General features: G+C 40.0%; 1 protein-coding gene across 21 annotated transcripts in view; it reads left to right on the top strand.

Moving 5' to 3' along the window:
- LOC144535881 (ankyrin-3-like) overlaps positions 1-23653 on the top strand; it is a 178456-nt gene that overhangs the window by 94958 nt on the left and 59845 nt on the right. For 13 of the 21 annotated variants that reach the window (XM_078278637.1, XM_078278644.1, XM_078278640.1 and 10 more), the window contains 17 exons: positions 2752-2850; positions 3941-4039; positions 5827-5925; positions 6600-6797; positions 9618-9716; positions 10498-10596; positions 11552-11650; positions 12803-13000; positions 14986-15084; positions 15288-15386; positions 16202-16399; positions 17162-17260; positions 17485-17583; positions 17794-17892; positions 18452-18547; positions 20045-20117; positions 20583-20642. In XM_078278637.1, the coding sequence (XP_078134763.1) occupies positions 2752-2850; positions 3941-4039; positions 5827-5925; positions 6600-6797; positions 9618-9716; positions 10498-10596; positions 11552-11650; positions 12803-13000; positions 14986-15084; positions 15288-15386; positions 16202-16399; positions 17162-17260; positions 17485-17583; positions 17794-17892; positions 18452-18547; positions 20045-20117; positions 20583-20642 (1912 nt within the window). The other 8 variants (XM_078278649.1, XM_078278655.1, XM_078278646.1 and 5 more) reach the window with 3 other exon arrangements.

The following is a 23653-nucleotide window of genomic DNA, read 5'->3' as shown; positions in this document are numbered from 1 at the left end:
TTGTGTGTATCCAGTGGCTTGCTGCTTTAGGGCAGAGATTTAAAAAAAATAACAATAGACTTACTGCCTTACTTACTGTTACCTTATGTGTACCTAGAGCTTTTAAAAAACATTTAATTTGGGGTGAAATTACCTGGAGCCAACCACTACAATGGCTCTCGCATGGTCGTTTTTTAGCATTATGTACATCCTAATTCCATCAGTACAACAGCAGAGTCATGTTATACTTGGCACTTTGATGTTCTGGTTTCTATTTTTAAACAGAAATACTTGTTTCATCCATATTAATGGCAGTTTTTCCACTTTTCCCAACCGATTTTAAGGTGCCGACAATTAAACTTCCCGCAGATGTTTTCACTTTAAAAGCCTTCCAATAACGGGACAGCTGGAATACTTTTAACGTAAACATTTCACGGTATGTGCGTTCACGGTAGCCATAACCTCAGTTAAGAAAAATGTAAACGTTAACGGGCTTTATATAATAGGTGACTGAAAATGGCAAAAGAAACATGACTCACCATAAATTATTGCTGTGGAAACTGTACATAATACTTTATCAAGTTTATCAAGACAACAGGTAAACATGGAGGAAGTTTTAAGTGAAATAATAAAACCTTTTCTAAATAAAGGCATGGTTCTCTCTGAGATGTATGCATAATCTTATCATGTGGAAAGCTGCTGCAGCAAAACAAGAAGAAGCCTCATTTGCATTCAACTCGATTGAAGCATTGAATCAGAAAACATTTCTTGTCAATGTGTTTGTCGCCATGAAAAAGGCAGGAGTGACCACGTCGCTGCAATAGCTCACTGATTAATATCAGTTATATCTCGTTTGCTTGATCTGTGAAAAAAAATCAACTGTAACTGCTCTCTAACGGCTACTTGCTGTTATTTGACATGGTGCTTAAGCTAAGCTAACCAGCTGCTGGGTTTAGCTTCATATCCACTGCGCAGACATTAGAGTGGTGTCCATCTTCTCATTTACCGCTCTGCAATAAAGCCACTGTTCAAAAGAATAGAAGAGAAATTCAATATCTCAGTAGAAGAACTAACGTTTTGTAATAATTAATTTTTAATGCTCAAAAGAATTATTTTCTGTTTGTGGTTTGGCCAGAAAAATGACTGGCATGTGTTGCTCCTGAGTGCCAGATCATTTAGCCCTCACCCTGCACGTTTTTGTCCACATTTACTGTTAATAGTTCAGTAAATGTCTTTGGCAGTTGTATTAATAGCTATTATCGAAAATACTTAGTACAGGTTGTTATCCGTTTCCATCCACAGTAGCAACTTTCTGTGACGTGATCCTCCTGTTACAATAATCTCTGTGACATCTATCAACTAGCTTTTGTGGAGCTTTTGTTCCTTACACTGCTTGAGAGATTGTATAATGCTGTAAATGTCTGAATTAACTTAAACTAAATTTGTGCATGTGAGGAAAAACTGGGAAGGCTGAAATGACAGTAATGGATTTAGTTAAGCTTTAGCATGCCAATAGATTTTATTTAATTGCATTTTTTTTAACATTAGCCTGACACTGTGCTGACTATCCTTTGAGGTAATGCTAATTACTGTCACTGTGCTCGGAAACCAGATTAATCAGCTTTAAATAGAGCAGCTCCTCGATTACATGATCAATAGCACGTTGACCTTTCCTGTTTGTTGCTTTGGAAAAGTAAAAAAGAAGAAGAAATTAAACCACTTTAAATAAATCAAGACTGAACTTTCTAAGATTATCTGCATAAGTTAATTATTTATGTTTTAGATGAATACTTTTTCAGATGACCGAATTTGAGTGATATACATTAATCCAACCTGATTACTTCAATGTCTTAAAGGAACACGCCGACTTATTGGGAATTTAACTTATTCACTGTAACCCCCAGAGTAAGACAAGTCGATACATACCCTTCTCATGTCCCTGCGTGTTGTAACGCTGTCTGATAGTTCCACCGGTAGCTTAGCCTAGCACAGATCCTGCAGGTAACTGGTTCCAACTAGCCTACTGCTCCGAATAAGTGACAAAATAACGCCAACATGTTCCTATTTACACGTTGTGATTTGTAGAGAGTGCAGTTAGACACCCCCCCTGGCCCTGATTGGTGCATCTGAACAGGGAGCGGTGGATTTTTGCAAATCATACTACAGGCTGTAGGTGGTGTTTTTTTTATTACCTGCTTCATGTAGTTCTACTGGAACATAGGGTCAGTTTCAGCAAATATGACAGAAAGTTAGTTTTATAAGTCTTACCTACTGCACCTTTAAAGTTACCTAAAGGTTACATGTTACTGGTGTCCTTTTAAAGCAGCCATTTTAAACCTAGATTGCCTTTAACTAATGCAGATGCATGCTCACCTGCATGTCTGGCTTTTGTATTTCCTGTTAGATGAAAGTACAGAAGAGTAGAATTTCTTTTTAGGAATTGAAACCGCAACTTGAATGGATGCTCTAATTAATAATTACCGTTGCATGATTTTCATTTGACAGGAAGTTAATCTGCTTATGTTTGCTTATATTCATGATTCTTTTCACTCCGGATCTGAAGAATGTCACTGTAACTATAACACAAGAAATATGTTTTGTTATAAAAGGAAAATCCAGCATGTTTGACTTCTGCTCAGCCCTCGTCTGCTCCATTAGCCTGGACTGCTTATGGCCAAACCCAATGCTTTGCTGGTGGCTCATTAAAAGACCTGTTTTGCTTGATCTTTTTCAATTGATTCTGTTTCTCTTTCTGTCTCTCGTCCCTCTCAGAGCGGTTTCACTCCTCTCCATATTGCGGCTCACTACGGCAATATCAACGTAGCAACGCTCCTGCTTAACAGAGGGGCAGCTGTGGACTTCAAGGCGAGGGTGGGTACTTCACTTGAAGATGGAAAACACACACACACACACACACACACACACACACACACACACACACACACACACACAAACTTTTTGAAGTGAGTGCTGCTGCAGACACTCACTCCAAGACTCTCATATGAGAAGGCGGGACTGTGTGTGTGTGTGTGTGTGTGTGTGTGTGTGTGTGTGTGTGTGTGTGTGTGTGTGTGTGTGTGTGTGTGTAAGACACACTAACACTGATACATGTAATCCTACAGCTGTGCCTGTCACTCTGCAGGAGGACACATATACATGTTGTCTGTGTGCTATATGATCCTGGAGACCGTAGGATTGGATGCTGAGTTTATGGGAGTTGAAGACTGGGTGTGTCTCAAATAATCAGTGGTGGAAGAAGTACTATGTTGTAGCAATACCCCAGTGTGGAAATACTCTGTTATAAATACAAGTACAAACGTTTTAGCATCTAATGTAATTAAATTAGGTAGAAGTACTCAATGTGAACCTAGAATAACAACCAGTCATGTCCTTTAACGTTTACATTAGAATGTGTTTTTTTATTTGTAAAACATACTGGCAAAGAACACATAGAAGCAGTCTGTAGTCATACAGACGATTCTCTCTCCACAGTACATAGTGTCCTATTAAAACCTCCTCCTCCTGTTATAGAAGGACACAAAGGAAAAACCAAGAAAGCAAGACAGTGATTGAACCCTGTGTAGCTGCTGGAATAGTTATATTCCCCCTAGAGGGGGATATTTATCCATTCTCCTCCTACACGGTCTCTAGTTGAGTAAGCAAATTTCAAGTGAGATGTATTCAAATGCTTCAGGCATGGACAAGCTGTCTGAAATGTGCTTGTTAGCTTCATTTGTAGTTTAAATGTGTTTGTAAGCCCATTGCATGCACAACGTCATACATTTTCATTACATAGTTAGTTTCATAGTTACTTAGCAATATGTGAGCAGAGTTAGGATGTTTGGTCTTCCTGTTGTGTAATTTTCCTTTTTCTTCTTAAAACAACAAACTGTGTAATAAAATTCTGAGTCGTCTTTTCTTTGTGGCTGAATGAAGAAATTATGCTTTTCTTTCTCCCCAGAATGATATAACACCGCTGCACGTAGCATCCAAACGTGGGAATGGCAACATGGTGCGACTGCTTCTGGAGAGAGGGGCCAAGATAGACGCACGGACCAAGGTGAACATCCATACAAAAGAATCTACATTTTTAACTGATGTTAATATTTGAAAGTGGTTTTGCTTCCATTTAGCACTGCACTTACATAAAGTTAGAGGTTTGCAAAAGACATATAGAGTAAAGAATACTCTCTGGTACGGTCTTCTCATAATGCAGCTTGATAGTGTTGGGCTTTTTTAAACCCTCCAAGCCTGCTTTACACATATGTTTATTACATTTGTTTAGGTCAAATGTACAAACAATACATAAACCAACAAAAAACAAACAGTAGTGCTCCAGGACTGGTCCATATAGCAAAGAGAAATGTGACATTATTAGCAAGACAAAATAGGGCACTCTACTTGCACAGTAATAATAATAATGTATGCTTTATTAATCCCGCAAGGGAAATTACAATGTTTTCACTCTGTTGTTATTGTACACATTACACACACATGCTCAGTACCTATATATGCACTAATGGAGAGATGTCAGAGTGAAGGGGCTGCAGCTGTCAATGGACAGGCGCCCCGAGAAGTTGGGGGCCATACTTTGGTCTTTTAGACTTGAACCGGCAACTCTCATGTTCCCAACCCAACTCCCTGCGGAGGTCGGACTGAGCTACTGCCACCCCAGTAGCCTACAGTAATGGTGACAGCAATAAGTAGAATACACGAGTCAACCCCATGGCCATTAGTTCCAGTTCATCATATTATCTATTCAAGTCCAGATTATAGTCCACTCCCAAAAGTTCCGTTGGCCTCTTCCACTTATGCAGGAAAATATGAGTCATTTTCTTGATGTGGTGTCCAAGTCTTTCCAGAGTCACAACCTGAGAGATAAGATATTTCCACAAGTAAAGAGAAAGAGGGTCATCACTGACCCACTTGACCATTTCCTGGCTAGCATTAGAAGCAACTGAATCACATCTTCATCTTTTTTAAGAGAGACAGGAACCTTTCCGAGCAGGCTACACCTGAGACGGTATAGAACCGAGACGCCCCAACTCAGAGTAGTTTCCTGTATCTGTGTCCCGTGGGCTCCTCCACGTCCACGTCTCTTTAGGAGACTAGCAGCAGGTCCTGAGTGTATTGATTCCAACGGGAGAAGTGAACGTGAACGTAGATTGTGAGCGATGCTTTCGCCCCATAGTCACCATAGTATATAGGTGTATATATTGGACCCATTTTTCACAAGCCACATATCTAGAGAACATTCTGACACTAAAATGGCATTTTTCAGACGGACACATCAGGAGAAAATTAACTTTGTTTGAGACCTGTTTCTGTCTTACAACCAAACTCTCGCGAGATCTGGCACTACTTGTTCAAACGAGGCCACACCCCTTTAGGAGACAGAAAGACCTATGTCTTTGAACAAAAACAATTTATAGCCCCTTAGCCCAAGCTTTGTCCATTTATCTTACAATAGGGGCACATACAGTACATATATTACAGTATATAAGCATCTCTAAGGTGTCAAAAGCAACTTCTTTTGTCCACCTTTTTTTTTTTTTTTTTTTAAGATAATTTTTGGGGCATTTTAGCCTTTAATAGACAGGACAGCTGTAGACAGGAAAGGGGGAAGAGAGAGGGGGAAGACATGCAGGTGGGACTCGAACCCTGAGCCGCTGCGTCGAGGACTGAGCCTCTGCATATACCATTTTTTTTTAGTTTAGGGATTTTCTCAACCTATAGACATGGAAGTAAAGGGTCACTTGCAGTGCATTAACCCCTGCAGTGAAGGCTTCATTGTGTTGCTTAAGGGCCCTGTTGGTGATGGATGAAGTTCATGCTTTGTTTTCCCAGGACGGTCTGACTCCTCTGCACTGCGGAGCCAGGAGTGGTCATGAGCAGGTGGTGGAGATGCTGCTGGACAGAGGAGCGCCGATACTATCAAAGACAAAGGTACACCTCCAATCTGTGTGTGTCTCTATAGTTTTTATTCTCTCCCTCTCGTTTCTTACTCCCCTTCTTTTTCTTAACTCTGCAACATCCCAGAACTGCATAAGTAAAAATACTCCGTTAGAAGTAAAAGTCCTGCATTGAAAATGTTACTTAAGTAAAAGTATGTAAGTATCATTAGAAACATGTACTTAAAGTCTTAGAAATAAAAGTACTCGATGCCGAAAAATCCCAAACATTTTACAAAATGGAAACGTTTAATGGTCTAATCATTTCAGCTGTACTTGTAGGCCGTTATAATGTTGGGTAGTTTACTCTATAATAAAACATTGTATTTTATAAACGACATGTTTTCTGTATGCAACAATCTTAACTTGTAAAGTAACTAGTAACTAAAGCTGTCAGATGAATGTAGTGGAGTAAAAAGTACAATATTTGTCTCTGAAATGTAGCGGAGTAGAAGCAGAAAGTGGCATGAAAAGAAAAGACTCAAGTACAAGTACCTCAACATTTGTATTTAAGTACAGTACTTGAGTAACTGTAGTTGCATTCCATCACTGCTGAACTCTATGAACTGAATCTTTTTTTTACATTTTACATTTGTCTTATCTGCTGTTACAAACTCCCGAGAACATTCCAACACAATTAGTCATGACTTGTGACCTTATCCCCTCCAGAACGGGTTGTCTCCGCTCCACATGGCGACGCAGGGCGACCACCTCAACTGCGTCCAGCTGCTGCTGCACCACGAGGTGCCCGTGGACGACGTGACCAACGACTACCTGACGGCGCTGCACGTGGCCGCCCACTGCGGCCACTACAAGGTGGCAAAGGTCATCGTGGACAAGAAGGCCAACCCCAACGCCAAGGCACTGGTGAGGGACGGAGGAGCAGGAGAGACGCTTGATCCTCTGTAGCTGCAGAAATACAGTAGACTCATCTAGGCATGGACCGGTTTAAAGGCATACCGCGGTTTAAAAAATGGTCACGGTTTCAAAACCTCTCAAGTTTTCCGTCATACCGTTCCTGCGTTAGGAGCTGTTTTTTATGAGTTGTCAAGGACAGAAAGTGCAGTTTAGAAATCCGTGTGCCGTGTGCAGTGTGTTTAAAAATAACATACATTGTGTTCAATGGAAGAAAGAAATGTTGTTTTTTACCCAGACATTTCCAAATAATACATTTTAAAGCTGTAATTGCAAAACCGCAATATTGTGAACCGTGATATTTTTGCTGGAGGTTTTCATACTGTTCTCATACCGGCCCATGCTTACACTCATCAATCATTTATTATGAAGTTTTGGGACGGAATGGGAGGAAGGCATAAGCAGGGAGAAATTGCTGTCCAGTTAAGAGGGTTTATAATCCATCTACGAATTGATCTGATCAAGAGACGCAGAAGGTTTTAGGAAAACGAGACAAGCAAGAAAGAGAAAGAGGGGGTTAAAGTGTCAGAGTGATGGACAAGTACAGAAAGGTAACATGCATCCATTTATTTGATAGAAAATATGATCCTTCTACCTATTGTGTGGCCTATGATACTGTTACAAAGTATCCTCATTGAATTGCTTTGGTGGGTTATAATCAAGCAGTGGAATGAAAGCTGGACATTTTAGGGAGAATGATGGTCTGACCTTTGTGGTTTTTAAGGCTTTCTTTTTGTCCATTTTGTCTGTGAGGTGAAAAAAAATAGTCTGGCATGAAAAGAGATTAATTCCCAGTATGTGGTTTATTAAACAGATTTTATTTCTTTCTCATGAGGGTGTCTCAATACCAGAATTTTAAACTTCAATACAATCCCAGCATAAAAGAAACAATACTCAATCCCTCTTTCCATACCATAGCGAAAAGAAAAGAAATCCCACAGGTTGAGGACCGGTTGATTTTCTTCCCGGTTGTTTCATCTGTGTAGCCTTGGCTTGAAAATCGGATTGTAGATGTGTGTTTTTTTATAGCTTTGGTGCTATCGATACTATTGAATGTATAATATCTACATATATACACTACCGGTCAAAAGTCTGGGGTCACTTAGAACTTTCCATTCCACTCCATTACAGACAGAATACCAGCTGAGATCAGTTGCATTGTTTTTTTAACCAGGGCAGCCGTTTTCAGATTACATTATGTGCTTACATAATTGCAAAAGGGTTCTCGACTGTTGTAGAAAGAAGTGGCTGATCTTTAATGCAATATCTACATTTCCCATTATCAGCAACCATTCATCCAATGTTCCAAAGGCACACTCTGTTTACTAATCTGATATCATTTTAAAAGGCTAACTGAGAACACATTGGAGAGCCCTTTTGCAATTATGTAAGCACATAATGTAATCTGAAAACTGCTGCCCTGGTTAAAAAAGCAGTGCAACTGATCTCAGCTGGTATTCTGTCTGTAATGGAGTGGAATGGAAAGTTCTAAGTGACCCCAACCTTTTGACCGGTAGTGTATCTTATTATATACGTTTATATATATTAAAAATGGAGATTGTATAATTTGAAATGTGGTATCGAAAAAGTATCAAAGTACTTTTGACCTTTGAAAACCTTAGTTTCTCATTAGAAATGATAATTAAATAACACATGAATCACAGCACTCTTAGAGGACGAAACAAGAAGTGCATTTTATATCTCTCTATGTGTGTTCATCGTGTGCTTCTGTAGCCTTAACAGTAATGGGATTTACACTTGAGCCATGTTTAAAGAGTTACGGAAATGTTAGTGGATCATAAGAACCTCGTAAGAAAGTGCCGTGTGAAACTACCAGCACATTTTACGTAACAAGGTGCACGTTGGAAATAGGCTTGTTGGAGGAAAATAATTAAAAACAATATTGATGTTTTCTCAGAAATTGAAGTATAGAATAGATTAATTCCTTCAGAGACTGGAATTGAAGCTGCAGTGTTGCTCCAGGTTGTGGCAGTGGAACGTTTAAGCGTCTTAATGATTTCATCTCCCAACCAACCAGAAATTTCTTCCTTCCTTTCAAGTCTTTCATGTCCTCTCTCCCTCCTTTCTTTCCCTTCTTCCTCACCTCCCTACTTTTTGTTTGTTTACAACAAAAGAGAGAAATAAGGGGCTTTAATGGAGAAGAAAAGACACACGAAGGAAATAAACGAAGGAAACAGACAAGGAAACTAAAAAGAGACTTTATAACCCGGGCACTGTCTTGGTGTAAGACAACCATCTCTGTTCTGTAAGGGGAGAAGTCTGGGTGTGGTTAGAGCACTGGGACTTTATAGCCAGAGAGAAGGAGAATGAAAAAAAGGACACGGAGGGGAAAATGAAGTCATAGGATTGAGCCAGAAACCTCAAAGTCAAGTGAGTAAGAGAGGGACGGAGGGAGGGAGGGGGCAGAGCGTCCGTGTTGGCGAGAGACGAGTGAGTTGTAAAGAAAAGTATCTATTTCAGTCTATTTGAATCTTCTTCTTCTTTTTTTTTTTTACGGCTTTAGAGTCGAGTCAATTATTTCCACACATGCTTGTCTGGTTTGCATGCAGAGGGGTGAAGAGAAAAAGTGAAAGAAAGAGAGGGAAAAAAGAAAAGAAGGTCCTGCTTTGTGCTGTAGTTTCCATTCGGTGTTCCAGACTTATCTTCTGCCAGCTCAGCAAGACCTGCAAAGAAACACACACAAAAGTTTTGGGCTATTTTTTATAAATATTTTTCTGTTCATTTTTTTTTTTTTTTTGTGTTTTTTGTTAGAATGGTTTCACTCCTCTGCACATTGCCTGCAAGAAAAACAGAGTCAAGGTGATGGAGCTACTTCTGAAGCATGGAGCGTCAATACAGGCAGTCACTGAGGTAGGTCTGTGTGTGTGTGTGTGTGTGTGTGTGTGTGTGTGTGTGTGTGTGTGTGTGTCATGCACGCATGATGGCGTCAGGGATGTTTTAAGTGTAATCTGTTTTAAAGTTGGAGTTATATCATTTTTTTTTACCAAAGTTACATTTGTCGCCACAGTGGTGGAAAGTAACCAAGTACACTTTTTTTGACTTACTTGTACTTTATTTATATATTATATATAATTTTCTGCTCCCTAAAACCTCAACTCCACATCATCTCAGAGGGAAATACTGTACTTTTTATTCCACATTTGAAATACTGCACACGCTGCTCCATCTTATGAAGTCATGTTTTGTCTTTTACTGAGTCCTAAAAGTCTCATTTTCTAAATAAACGGAGAAAGAACCTGCCATTCTCGTGAAATGAATTCAACCTCTTTAAATAGAAGTCAACTGGTTTCAAGTTTTTATTTTTTATTTAGAGCGGCAATCTCTAATTCCATCCACGAGTTTAAGTTGATTTCTGTCGGAAACTGGTTGAAATAATTTAACTAAAAGAAGACTTTTAGGACTCAATAACTTAATATTGTGCAGTGCTAAACAAAATATGATCATATAAAGTTAAAATAAGGTCCACCAGCATTAAAAGTAAATGTTCATGCATTGATAATAATAATCAAAGAATATGTGTTTTAAACTGATCATTCTGCATAATGAGTACATTTTACTGATAATACTTCTGTACTTTTATTTTACATATCATTTCTCCGCTCCTCTCTGTGTGTGTCTCTTCACTTTACAGTCCGGTCTGACTCCGATCCATGTTGCAGCATTTATGGGACACGACAACATTGTGCACCAGCTGATCCACCACGGGGCTTCACCAAACACAAGCAATGTGGTGAGTTCTGTTTCTCTCTTGTTTCTGTCTTTCTTGTGTCCCTCCCAAAGGACATTTGCACAGTTTCTCTTCTATAATCCGCAGTGGTTGAAAGTAGCACTTGAGAACTTACAGTGGGCCTACCTGTACTCAACTGTACTCTGATAAAGAGACAAATATTACCCTTAGGAGTTAGTGGAGACCACAAATAGAGCTAAAAGAGAGAGAATATTGGACTTAATTCATCAGGTGGACACAAACACAACTCCAAATGACCTTTTGATACTTAAAAGAGGATGATATATCCACACACCTGAAGCAGAGCATTTCACAGAGAGAGAGAGAGAGAGCGAGAGAGAGAGAGACAGAGATAGAGAGACTGATACAGTCAAACATAGAAAGTGCTGTCACACTTTGGAGCAGACAGTGGAGAAAACCCTCTGTAGTTCGGGTCTATTAATGCCATGTGTATGTAAGGAGAGGACCTCTTACTCTCATCTTGTCCATAAACGCTCTTCTTTAGGAGCTACAAACTCTAAAACTACTGACCCTGTTAACTCCAATATTAAAGGAGGAAGAGGGATAAAAAAGAGAGGGATCGGTGGGAAAGAGTTGAAAGAGAAGCAGAGCGTAATGAGCAAACAGAGAGGGGAAAGAGTGCTGCACATTCAACTCTTCAACCCCAAGTATTTGGTCGCCCACGCCGTGTCTGTGGCCAGGTTACCGTAGAAACGGAGCATTATGGCACTCATTATGGTGAGTTGGGTGTGGAGGGGAAGAGGGTCTCTCTCTCTCTCTCTCTCTCTCTCTCTCTCTCTCCCTCTTCTCTCTCTGCCTCCCATCTAAACAGAAAAAGTTTTCATGAGGAAGGAGAGCAGAGAAGAATCAAAATTGTGTGTGTGTCTGTCTGTGTGTGTGTGTGTGTGTGTGTGTGTGTGTGTGTGTGTGTGTGTGTGTGTGTGTGTGTGTGTTGCAGAGGGGGGAGACGGCGCTCCACATGGCAGCGAGAGCCGGACAGACGAATGTGGTCCGATATCTGATCCAGAACGGAGCACGTGTCGATGCCAAGGCCAAGGTGGACCACGTGTGACTGCAGACAAAAAGCTTCCTTTTCAATAGAAAACACATTGAAAGCCATACAATGGCAGCCACACAACTGTTTTGTGTGTTTTTTTTCGTATGTTGGTTGGAGGAACATTCAATATATTGTCACTCAACGTGCGCCTGAATGTGTGGTTCTGTCTAGTTACTGAGTGATTACAGTGCAGATCAATTCCTCTTGTGTTCTTGTTCTCATTGTAAGAAAATAATGCTTTGGAGGGGGGCTATATTTTGTTGTATGTACATTCATTTTAATGCAACAAACATCTGCATTTAGTTTTTTTTAGGATTCACCTATTCTGTAATAAGATGTGTGACTCTTCAAGCTGGGTTCAGCAGTTTTCTGGATAAGGCTAAACAAACGCCAGAATTTTAAAATGCAGCCCTCCTCCTGTAGCTCTCCCTGCTTTGTCCTCAGCCTATCCTTCATACAGTAAACTGTAGGAGGACTAGTCATTCATTTAAATCATCCCTCTCCGTTATATAGCGGAGAACAACTGTCCTGTTTTCTCTGTAAAGCCCTTTGAGATGACATACTGTGATTCTAGGGTTAGCAGAAGGCTAAACTATTAGCAACATTTTCACTCCATCTCTGAAACGCTTGACCGATATTGACACGTCTTTTATTTGGTTTTATTGTCAGACTCTCTTTTTGAGAAGTCAGTCTTCCTTTTTTGAGTTGTTGCCAATGCTGAAATAGCAACCTTTTCTGCAGGATTTTCCTCCATTTAAGTAGGCTTTCACCATCTATAGGGACATGCACATCTGCAATTGTTGAACAGCCAATGGAAACGCTCTATCTCTAAAATGACCTGTGATTGGCCAAAGTATCCCATCATAGGCTAGATTTCCTAAAGCCTGAAAACAGAGCCAGGAGGAGGTGCAGAAGTCTAGTTTTCTCTAAGAACGATTTTTTGCCCAGTGACACCTAAAATAAATATGCCTACCCCAGCTTTAAATAATACATTAGCAAAGCCACTATTCATTATATCAGACATTTTTAATTCATAGTTCTGTGAATATTGTAAATTGATAATTTCTCAGATATAACTCTTATTTAAAGTACACAAAAATTGCATTGACTTTTAATACAAAACTCAAATGTCTGTTTGGTTGTCGTCACCAGGACGAGCAGACTCCGCTGCACATCTCAAGCCGTCTTGGTAAGCAAGACATCGTCCACCAGCTGCTGGCAAACGGAGCATGCCCAGATGCCACCACCAACTCCGGATACACACCTTTACACCTGGCTGCCAGGGAGGGACACAGAGATGTGGCTTCAGGGTTGCTGGACCAAGGAGCTAGTCTGGGCATTATTACCAAGGTAAAATCTGATGTGTGGAGACAGATATTTCCAGGACATTGGCTGTTTTGCCATCTGGAGGTTGATGATAGCACATGTTTCATAAAACACATGTTCCATGTGCACACAGACATTTAGCTGGAAAGCAAGAGGATTACTGTAACTGCGGCACATATACACGGAGAGACTGACTAGACACATACTGGTCCAAAAAATGAAAGAAAATCTTCATCATACATCAGTTACAGTTGACTGCCAGTGAGTGAGTGAGTTGGGTCAGAATAACTTATCTAGAGGCTGAAAACATTGTTCATAGAGAGGTCTTCATTTCATAACATCCATTGAAATTGCAATAGAGCATTTAATGGCGACAGTTGCAACACTGAGGATAGTCCCCAAACTCTAAATACAGCCAAACAGAGGAGATGGTTCCAGGCGATTTTTCAGCCATGACTGGACATTGACAAAACAAAGAAAGGAACAGACTCTACTTGTGTATTGTCTATATTAAATTCCTTGAGGTCCTTTTTTAAGGTCCCACCAGCCAGGACCCATTGAAATTAAACTAGAAGGGCAGAGAGTGCTGAACTCTGCCAAGGCCAAATGCCCTTACCTCGCAACGTAACAAAAGTAAAAAATGATTTGTGCATTTGCCCCATAATTTGGATCCGCTCCATAATTGAATGGGCTGAATGGGCTCAGACAGACAAACCAAACCAAAAACATGACCTCCTTGGCGGGGGTAATTCGATCAAAGACTCACAGATGTCACTCTTGTATTTTTCTTTTTTGTCAAATCATAAACTGTTGTGTGTTTTAGTGAACGGCTGCTAATGATTTGATGAAATTAAAAATGCAGGTATATTGTTTATTCATCGTCTTAGTTTAGCATGTTAGCATGCTAAAATTAGCTAATTGGGTGGAGCTAGTGAAAACTCAATAGTATTCATGTATTCCGGAAACCATGAATGTCTGTATGAAATTCTGTGCCTCTGGAGTAGTGGACCGAGATGCCGCTGGCATGGCTAAACGTGATCTAAATGTGTGCTTGCTCTGTCCTACTTCGATACGATAGCTGGATATTGACCGAGCCATCTGTAATGACTGTAAAACATTTTTAAAATGTTAATGAAGTCCTATTATACACACAATCCGCTTCATAGATTGTATTTTGATTAAATGTCTCCCTGGCGTCTTGAAGGTGCGATATGACACAAAACGAACCAAACATATTAATGTACTGTGTGATTGTAGTTAATGTGAACGATTAGTCATTGCCTCGGGCATATTTCAGCCCAATTCTAGTCAGAGGCCAATGTTGTAGCCAGAGCACTGTTACATTTCCTATTGATCACCAATACAGCTCAGTGAAGGTCATAGATTACTTAATTTCACATTAAAGGATAGATGAAGCATAAATGTGTGCTACTGTCCAAACATTTCAGCGGGGTTTTCACCTTTATTTTTACAGGCAAGTCATTAACAACAGGTTTTTATTTACAATGGCGGCCTGACAAGTGGCAAAGCCACTTAGGGAAAGGGAAAGAGGGCTAGAAAATAAATACATTAGAAAAACCTACAGTTTAGAACCAGGAAGCCAGTCTGGATTCTGTCAAGCCCCATAACTAACTGTCACCTCGTACAATATACACACAGAGCTGGGTCTATCTGGTCAGAGTGGGTTCATGGATCTGTGTTGCCTCATAGCTGAAGAATGTGATGTAACGCACACAACACACATTTCCACACCCCAAGCTCTTTTTTAGTTTCATCCTTTTTAAGCAGCAAATAATCAGTTCCCCATGTTTTGTCATGACATAACCCTACAAATGACTCAATTATAAGTGATTGAACACATATGGTTCTGTGGAGCAGCCATGTATAGAAAATAAGTCACAAGCAAGCTGTAAGTAACCATTAACTGAAGTGCTTTCAACAACAGTAGTGTTAGATTCTGTAATACATTTGGTTTAATTTTCTTTTCCTGTTGTTGTGTGGCTCTGCAGAAGGGCTTCACTCCTTTACATGTGGCTGCAAAGTACGGGAAGATCGAGGTCGCCAACCTGCTGCTGCAGAAAAACGCTCCGTCTGATGCTGCTGGGAAGGTAACACATGTTGAAGTACTGGTGTGTGAGAGAAGGATGGTTTTAAGAGCTCCCACATAAAGGGTACATTAAATAATGTATGCAACTCCCACATGTTTGTTTTACAGCTACACTCAAAGCTTCCACAGTATTCTCTGTATCTCCACACTGCACTGTTCTGTATGTATACCATCACCTAACAATCCTTGTGTGTGTATGTTCAGAGTGGACTAACTCCACTGCATGTGGCAGCACACTACGATAACCAGAAGGTGGCGCTGCTCTTGCTCAACCAGGGAGCTTCACCGCATGCTGCTGCAAAGGTAAGAGTCAGTTAAAGTGAGTTGAATCGAAAGTTTCTTAGATAGATAGAAGATACTTTATTCATCCCCGCGGGGAAATTTGAGCATTGATGCGCCAAACCTCCCCCTCCCCCCCTCTCTCTCTCTCTCTCTCTCTCTCTCTCTCTCTCTCTCTCTCTGGTTCTGGCTCGGGTTGAAAGCAGGCTGACCTAGTTTCAATCACCCACATGCAATTACACTGTGTACTATAGCTGAGCGAAGCATTGGTGATTGGCTCGTTGAATTCCCCTTTTAACACTCTAATGGCATCCATCCAGAAAGTGCTGCCACTGAATTCAGCTAGGCCCCAATAACTTTTACTCTCATAGTGTTTTCAGGCAATGATCCTAGCTAGACATAAAATAATTTTAGCTTTTTTTTCATTTATTTTTTATTTATTAGTATCTTTAGGTCCTGGACATAAACTGTAAAATCTCCAAGTGCTTAAAATGTAGTTGTACACCCCTTAATAATGCACATTTTAAGAGGATAGCAATCAAACGAATAACTGCAGCAAAATGTAGACATAAAGAGAATTGAGCTAGAAGATATGGCTGAAGTCAATTTCATTTTATTCATATTTTAATATCACAATATTGCAGCTTTACGCAAAATCCCATGTAAGATAATCAAAGCAAGGAAAAAAGTAATGAAACATATTTCCCAAAAGGAAAAAGTATTGCATTAAAACAAGAGACTGAGATGTAGATCCAGAATATTCTAACTGTGGCTGTATGTGAGTGACTGATGGTGGTGGAAGAAAAACAGAAGAAGATAACTCCCTTCTCTGTCCCTAGAACGGTTACACACCGCTCCACATTGCAGCTAAGAAGAATCAGATGGAGATAACCACCACACTACTGGAGTACGGCGCCTCCACCAACACGGTGACCCGCCAGGGGATCACTCCTCTGCACCTCGCAGCACAGGAAGGCAACGTGGACATAGTGACGCTGCTGCTGGCTCGAGATGCTCCAATAAACATGGGCAATAAGGTACGAGATCCGTGTGTAAAAATTGCCACTGATACAGATGTTTGTCTCTGTCATAACATGGGAGTACTATTTACATGTAAGGTGTGTGTGTGTGTGTGTGTGTGTGTGTGTGTGTGTGTGTGTGTCTGTCCGCAGCTTATCTTGTATACTACTGGACCCATTAGCCTTATATGTTTGTGCACATTATAACTGTATACTCAAGGACCTCTCATGGTTGTGGTGATCCACAATTTTTGATCTGAATCTTTTGTATACCATCATTGACTGCTGACATGCCTCACTCCTTTTTACCGGCCAGTAGGGGCTGCAAGTTATCAACAGCTGCTTCAGTAGCAAAACGCATTTCATCTACGCAATCGGCTAAGCTGAAAAACAAGCTTCACCTGCCACATTTTGGCCTTTTGTCGTGGCTCAAAAGCGCACATCTATAGAAAGGTTTGGTCTCGTTTTGAACCGGAGCATCTGCAGATCAATTCCTTGCCATCTTGACTTTAAGGGAGCCAGTTGGGACAATTGAGTGAGATTCAACTCTTCTTTGTTTGGGAGGTGAGAGGGAGATACACCTGGCGGAGATCTGCACTTTACTGAGTGCATTTTTTAGTTTGTGTTGGTTTTGGTATGGCCAACTTCCAATCTCTTGTTTTTGATCCCACATAATGCACAGACCTGGATTGCATTGTACTCAATTCAATGCCTTTCTGTCCCTCCGTCTCTCTCTGTCTGTCTGTCTGTCTGTCTGTCTGTCTGTCTGTCTGTCCTCAGTCTGGTCTGACTCCGCTCCACCTGGCTGCCCAGGAGGATAAAGTCAACGTTGCTGAGGTCTTAGTCAACCAGGGAGCTACTATAGACCCTGAGACCAAGGTAATGATTGTGTCTTCTTGTCCTTAGTCACAAGGTTGGAGATCAAACAGCTTCTCAGACCCTGCAGCGATTAAAGTTATTCACTTCATAAAGTTTCATAAAACACATTTTGTATTTAAGTTTCACAATTTAAGCAGACAAAGAGGAGACGATACCAACAACAACGACTGGATGATCATCTCTTTGCTAATCACATTTTTCCAAATGACTTTCTGTATCATCAGCTGGGATACACTCCTCTCCATGTGGCCTGTCACTATGGCAATGTGAAGATGGTCAATTTCCTGCTGAAAAATCAGGCGAAGGTCAACGCTAAGACCAAGGTAACTATTTAGTGTGTGTGTGAGTGTGAGTGTGTTTGTGTGTGTGTTTGTGTTTGTTCCTTTATTTCTGTGTGCAGAGATTTGAGCAATTGCATATTTTCGGACCATATACATATACATATTCACCATACATCACTGATTGTGCACGTCAGTGGGTGTAGAATAAATGTATTTAGTATTTAACTTTCTCTCTTTTCCCCTCCTCTGCAGAACGGTTACACACCTCTCCATCAGGCTGCACAGCAGGGACACACACACATCATCAACTTGTTGCTACATCATGGAGCATCACCCAACGAACTCACAGCTGTGAGTACACACACACACACACACACACACACACACAAACTCAGACAAACACTATCTTATTAAAGTTTGATTCTGACTCATGAGCTTTGTAGATTATAATCAGTTCTCTGTTTCCAACTTCTACCAAAAGTAGCAAATATCCAGTCAATCAGATGTAAAACAGCTTTGATGATAGGAGTGCACGATTCAGAAAATTTCACGATTCGATATCGATTTTCAGGCTCAAGATTCGATTCAAAAACGATTCTTGATTATTATTTTTTTATAATTAAAAAAAATATTTGATAATATTTTTGTTTTTTAAACCAACGATTCACAGTATGTAAATGTAGTTACTTTTTCTTTTTTTATTAAAAAATATGAATCGATTTTTGGAATTCTATGAATCGATTTTGAATCAGTAGAGTTTGAATCGCGATTTGAATGTGAATCGATTTTTTTGCACACCCCTATTTGGTGAATAAGGTTTTAGTGCACACTTTAGTACTTAATAGTTTTGATTGAAATTTGATTGATGAAACCAATGACTCGCCTCTTTTATTCCATTTTTTTTGTCCAGAATGGGAACAGCGCTCTGTCCATTGCCAGGAGGCTCGGCTACATCTCTGTAGTTGACACACTCAAAGTGGTCACAGAGGAGACTTTGACCACTCAGGTGCGGATCAGTTTCTGAGAGCATGTGTTCAAACATACCATGTGTGTGCTTGGTTGACTGTTTCCCAAATCCTTCCCTTTTGTAACATAAAACAATGGCTATCTGCAAGGGCTTTTATTTCTGAGATAATTAATTGTACAGCAAAATTTGGAATTGTTACAGCCCAATCCCTCTCTTTCCTGGTAGTTTTTTGTAACATGAAACATCTGTAGGAAGTGTTTTTATTTTAATTTTTTAAATTTTAATTTCATGCTAGCTTAAAAGACAATTCTGGCGCAAAACGAACCTAGGGGTTAATAACAGATGTGTACCCACTCTGTCGCTCTCTGGGACATGTTTTCATGCTAATCAAATGAGTTTTTAGCTTGAAAGATAGCACGACTACGATTAGCTTACAACGCTAGTATTCGGGGCACAGGGAAAGTAAAAACAAATCACTATTTCTACCACTAAAAAGGCTCAAAATATCACCACACTTCAACGGTAGCATAATGAGGGTCCCTAAATGTTAACTGAAGCATTGAGAACTTTGTAAGTGTACAGACAGTTTATTGAAAAGATAGATTATAAAGACACTCGCGATAATGTTTTGCATGCCGCCGCCGTCTTTGGAACCAGTCATGACTCCTACAGCTGGCGATGCAACCAAAATCAAAAGCAATTCTGTCTCGATATATCTGAAATAATCGTGACTTCTGCATAACTTGTCTAGTGTACTTACTCAGTGGATAACTGTCCTCCGGTCTGGGTCGCTTAAAAAGTTTCACAGCCCTGCTTATCAGAAAGGGAAATCTTCAGGACTGTGCTAAAACACTGTGTCTTCTATCATGGAATATCTGAATAGGTCCCACTTCCTTGCAACACAGACACTCCCAGCCCGGTGGCCATAGCTTCACAATATCCGGAGGTACACCACCAGCTTCCCATACGGCTGTGTTAAGTGCATTGACTACCGGTAGCTTCTCTCTCTCGTAGTTCTTCACGGAGCTCCCGCGAGCTCTTCAAGGTTCAATAAACTTCTCCTGTCTGTACACTTATAAAGTTCAATGCTCAGTTAACATTTAGGACCCTCATTATGCTACCGTTGAAGTGTGGTGATATTTTGAGCCTTTTTAGTGGTATAAATAGCTGCACATTTTGTTTATCTGCTCCCTGTGCCCAGAATACTAGCGTTGTAAGCTAATCGGCGGTCCGCGCTAGCGTCTTGCAAGCTAAAAACTCATTCGATTAGCATGAAAACATGTCCCAGAGAGCGAAAGAGTGGGTACACATCACAGGTTCGTTTTGCGCTGGAATTGTCCTTTAACACCGAAAAAACAGCAATTTGGAGTAATGAATGAAAGCAGTGTTAAAGTTATACTCATTTAATTAATACTGTGGAAATGTAACATGTCACGTTATTCCAATGCCCCTCTTTGTTTTGTCTTATTTGCTGGACATTGTGTGATTAACGGCTTTAATTTCAAACTTTTTTGTAACAATTGACTGCTTTGACAGACTGTGATTGAGAAGCACAAGATGAACGTTCCAGAGACCATGAACGAGGTGCTGGACATGTCCGATGATGAAGGTAAGGATTCATTTTACTGCCTACTGATGTGTAAATTCTGTATTACATTAAATCCATTCAAAACGGTTCTCCACACACAACTTGACCTCAGTCACAAAATCCGGCAGAGACATCCAACGTCTATAAAATCCCAGGTTGAGTCATATTTGGCTTTTGGGCTGTAACAGGTCACAGTGCTGGTCCCTTGGTTGCAAAATTTCCCCACTGTTGTCATGGAAACCGTTATTTTGATGTTGTTGCTGAGTAGTTCAGGTGAAAAAGCCAACATTTTGTTTCCATCATTAACTTATTCCATTCTATCAACAATCATGATATAAACCTTTATTTGAACATGTACAGAAAACACAGTGAGGATTCACTGTGTTTTCTGTTATTTCTTTGCCTTTCATTTTGTGATGGATATCATTTCTCCATATTTTTTGGTTCCTTTTTTCTCTAACCCTCTCCTCCATCCCAATTACACAGTCTGTAAAGCCAATGTCCCCGAAATGATCACAGAGGACTATATATCTGATGTGGAAGAAGGTATTTTTCATCTTTCTTCATTTTTTTTTCTTTAAATCTTCTTCTTCTTTCATACCTCTTTCTTTCTGTATGTCAGTCCTCTGTTCTTAACATCGCCAATCTCTTCTCTTCGGCGTCATGATTTATATGTGCTTTATTTAATTGAAAGTAGGAAGATATTTGTGCTATAGTAAAGGTTCTCCATCTTTCTTATTTAAGTCAGAGGTGTATAGTGTGATACACTGCCCTGTACTCGAGTACTTTTAGCTGCTGCTTCCCGCTTTGACTCTCTTGTGCTGTGTTGTTGTCAAGCCTCCAATATTTTCATGCATCCAAATGTAGGGAATATGCCTTTTTTTTCTCCTGGTTGCCATGCCAACTGTCTGCATATGGCGTTGTGGAGTGTGTGACAGATTTCTTTTCATGCCATGGAGTAGACGGCACACACACACACACACTCGATCCTTTGTCTTCGGGGGCTTGTCAGTGACGCTTCCATTGTAGTTTCACACATTCGGGCCAAAGCAAACACGGTGTCAGCTGCTTGTGTGTGTGTGTGTGGTGTGTGTGTTTTTACTTTGTGTATCTCTTTTCTCATGGTTTCTAGTGTGGTTTAAAAAGCAGCTGAACTTGAACTTTTCACTGACTCTCACTGATGAGATTGGGAGGGGGGAGGAAAAAAAACCTAGAAATTGATATATTGAGTTTTTTAAATCAATACCTCGTTTCACTTCTGCCCTCTGGTGTTTTTGATAAAGCGTCTGCGTTGTTTGTAAAGAATGGTAGGCTTTCAGTTTTAAGAAGTTACATGTATCATGCTGTCTGCACATGCCAGTTTTTATAGCTGCTTACTTTCAGCAGCCTGCAGAAACAAACATTTACTTTCTCGCAATTGTTTAATATGAACCGATATCATGAGATTACCAGGTGTGCCATAGTTTCAATTTCTGCAGCTGTCATTTATAATTTCGGGCCATTACCAAATGTCTTTTTTCTTCTTCTTCTTTTACTTTCAAAGCTTCTACTGAGGTTTTCAAATGATGCTTCAAATGTCTGTTGTCTGTTATTTTCTGACGCCATCAGCCTAAAAAAAAATCCTCAATTTGATCAAAGTGATTATTCGGATTAAATGGGTTAGTCTTTTCTTTTTTTTTAATCAACTTTCTTTAGTAAATATAACACATCAGTTTCGTCAACATAAATATATGTAGGCAGCAGGCTGATCCAATAAGGGCATAGAATAATCATCGCGCCTTTTGGTTGAAAGCAACAATATGGTACGACAGAAACAACGCTCTGGAGTTATTAGAAATGGTTGGAGTCGGAAACAATCCTACGTAGCCACCACTATAATCTAACTCTACAAGTAGTATATGTTAATAACATTAGTGTAGCCTAATCGTTATCTGCATCTGTGCAGAAATGGCAGGTTGAAACAGAATAATATAGAAAAGACATGCAAAAAAAGAAAAAAGAGCTGAGCAGCTTTCGAAAGTCAACGTTATAAATGAAGCTTAGAACTATTCAGTACAGCCTTGTTACTTTTAACACATTATTCATATATATGCAGTATAATGTCACATCGATCTCTATATAGAATGGCCTGTGAAGGATGTCATAAAGTCTAGGTCTGTCCAATGAATTATGGCTCTTTGGCTGAATAGTGAATTAGTGTGTCTTTCTAGTGAAGCACACTTGCAGTAGATGGGGGGTGGGGGGGGGGGGGGGGGGGCAGAAAAGAGAAATATGTGGGATGAGTTGAGAAAGAGAACATAGGAATGAAAAGAAAACTGGATACAGCCATCTCTGTCACTAAAATCCCTGCATGCATGATTTAAAACATATTGTAAATATTCCAAAGGGTTTAAAAAATGGGTGAAGGTGTATTTCTGCTTTATTTGAACAGAGATGGATGTTGGAAATATCTGCATCAGCTATTCCTGTAAGTTCCAAAAAATGCTGATGTTGCTGTAACTGACTCCAATAATCAGTCTGCAGCTGAACTAATTGAACTAAACTCATTTTTCATATGTATATTTATGTGCCTGTTTGCCCTCACACTGAATTTGTGTGGGAGTTGTTGTCTTTGTTGTTTTGCTTGCGTAATGTGGCCATCTTTAATTTCTGATCTAAAAATATATGAAATGTAACTCTAGACACACACACACACACACACACACACACACACACACACACATACACACGCACACACATACACACACACACACACACACACACACACACACACACATACACACAAACACACACCAGCTGAGTAACAGCAATGATTAACATCTCTAATAACTCACACAGTCCACAGTCTAAATAAGCACAGCCCACAAACCCTCTGCAGTATTTCACAAACTGTTCTGGACTTTACAAAGAGTTTTTCCAGAGTTGTAAAGTTAATTAATGTGGTCAGCATGGATATAAAACCTGTATCACGAGAAAACCTAACTACATATAAGGCAGTAACATATTTAACGCACGTTGGCTTATATTTGATGCAAAGTTGTCTACTTGTTCCAATAATTGTTGTAGTGATGTAGTAATCGTAGTGTCCAGTGTTGCTTTTAGGTAAAGATCCAAAATCTGTCGTGTGTTTTCATCCTTGGCCCTGCATGCCTTTCTTTGGCTTTGACATTTCATATTCTAAATATAACACACTTGCTATTTAAAAAAAAAAAAGAAGCAGGACTGTTAATAAGAAGTCAACCCACTAATCAACTAATCAGTATACTGTAACTAAGATAATCCTATATTGATGGTTTACATTTGGATTTGAGTCAGACTTAAAGGGATAGTTTGGATATTTTGAAGTGGGGTTGTATGAGGTGCTTCTCCATAATCAGTGTATTACCTACAGTAAATGGAGGTCGGCACGCCCCCAGTTTGGAGAAACAGACAGGAGTACCGACACGGAAGCTGAGCAATGTCCTGCTGTGGACAGGGCAGCAGCTAAACGTATTTTAGACACCTAAAGAAATCAATATCAGTGTAAGTGTACGCTATATTTAGAATATTTTCGCTGC

Source organism: Sander vitreus, chromosome 21 (assembly GCF_031162955.1).
Source record: "Sander vitreus isolate 19-12246 chromosome 21, sanVit1, whole genome shotgun sequence".
Lineage (NCBI taxonomy): Eukaryota > Metazoa > Chordata > Actinopteri > Perciformes > Percidae > Sander > Sander vitreus.
Note: the sequence above shows the minus strand (reverse complement) of the source record. Positions and strands in the feature narration are given on the sequence as shown.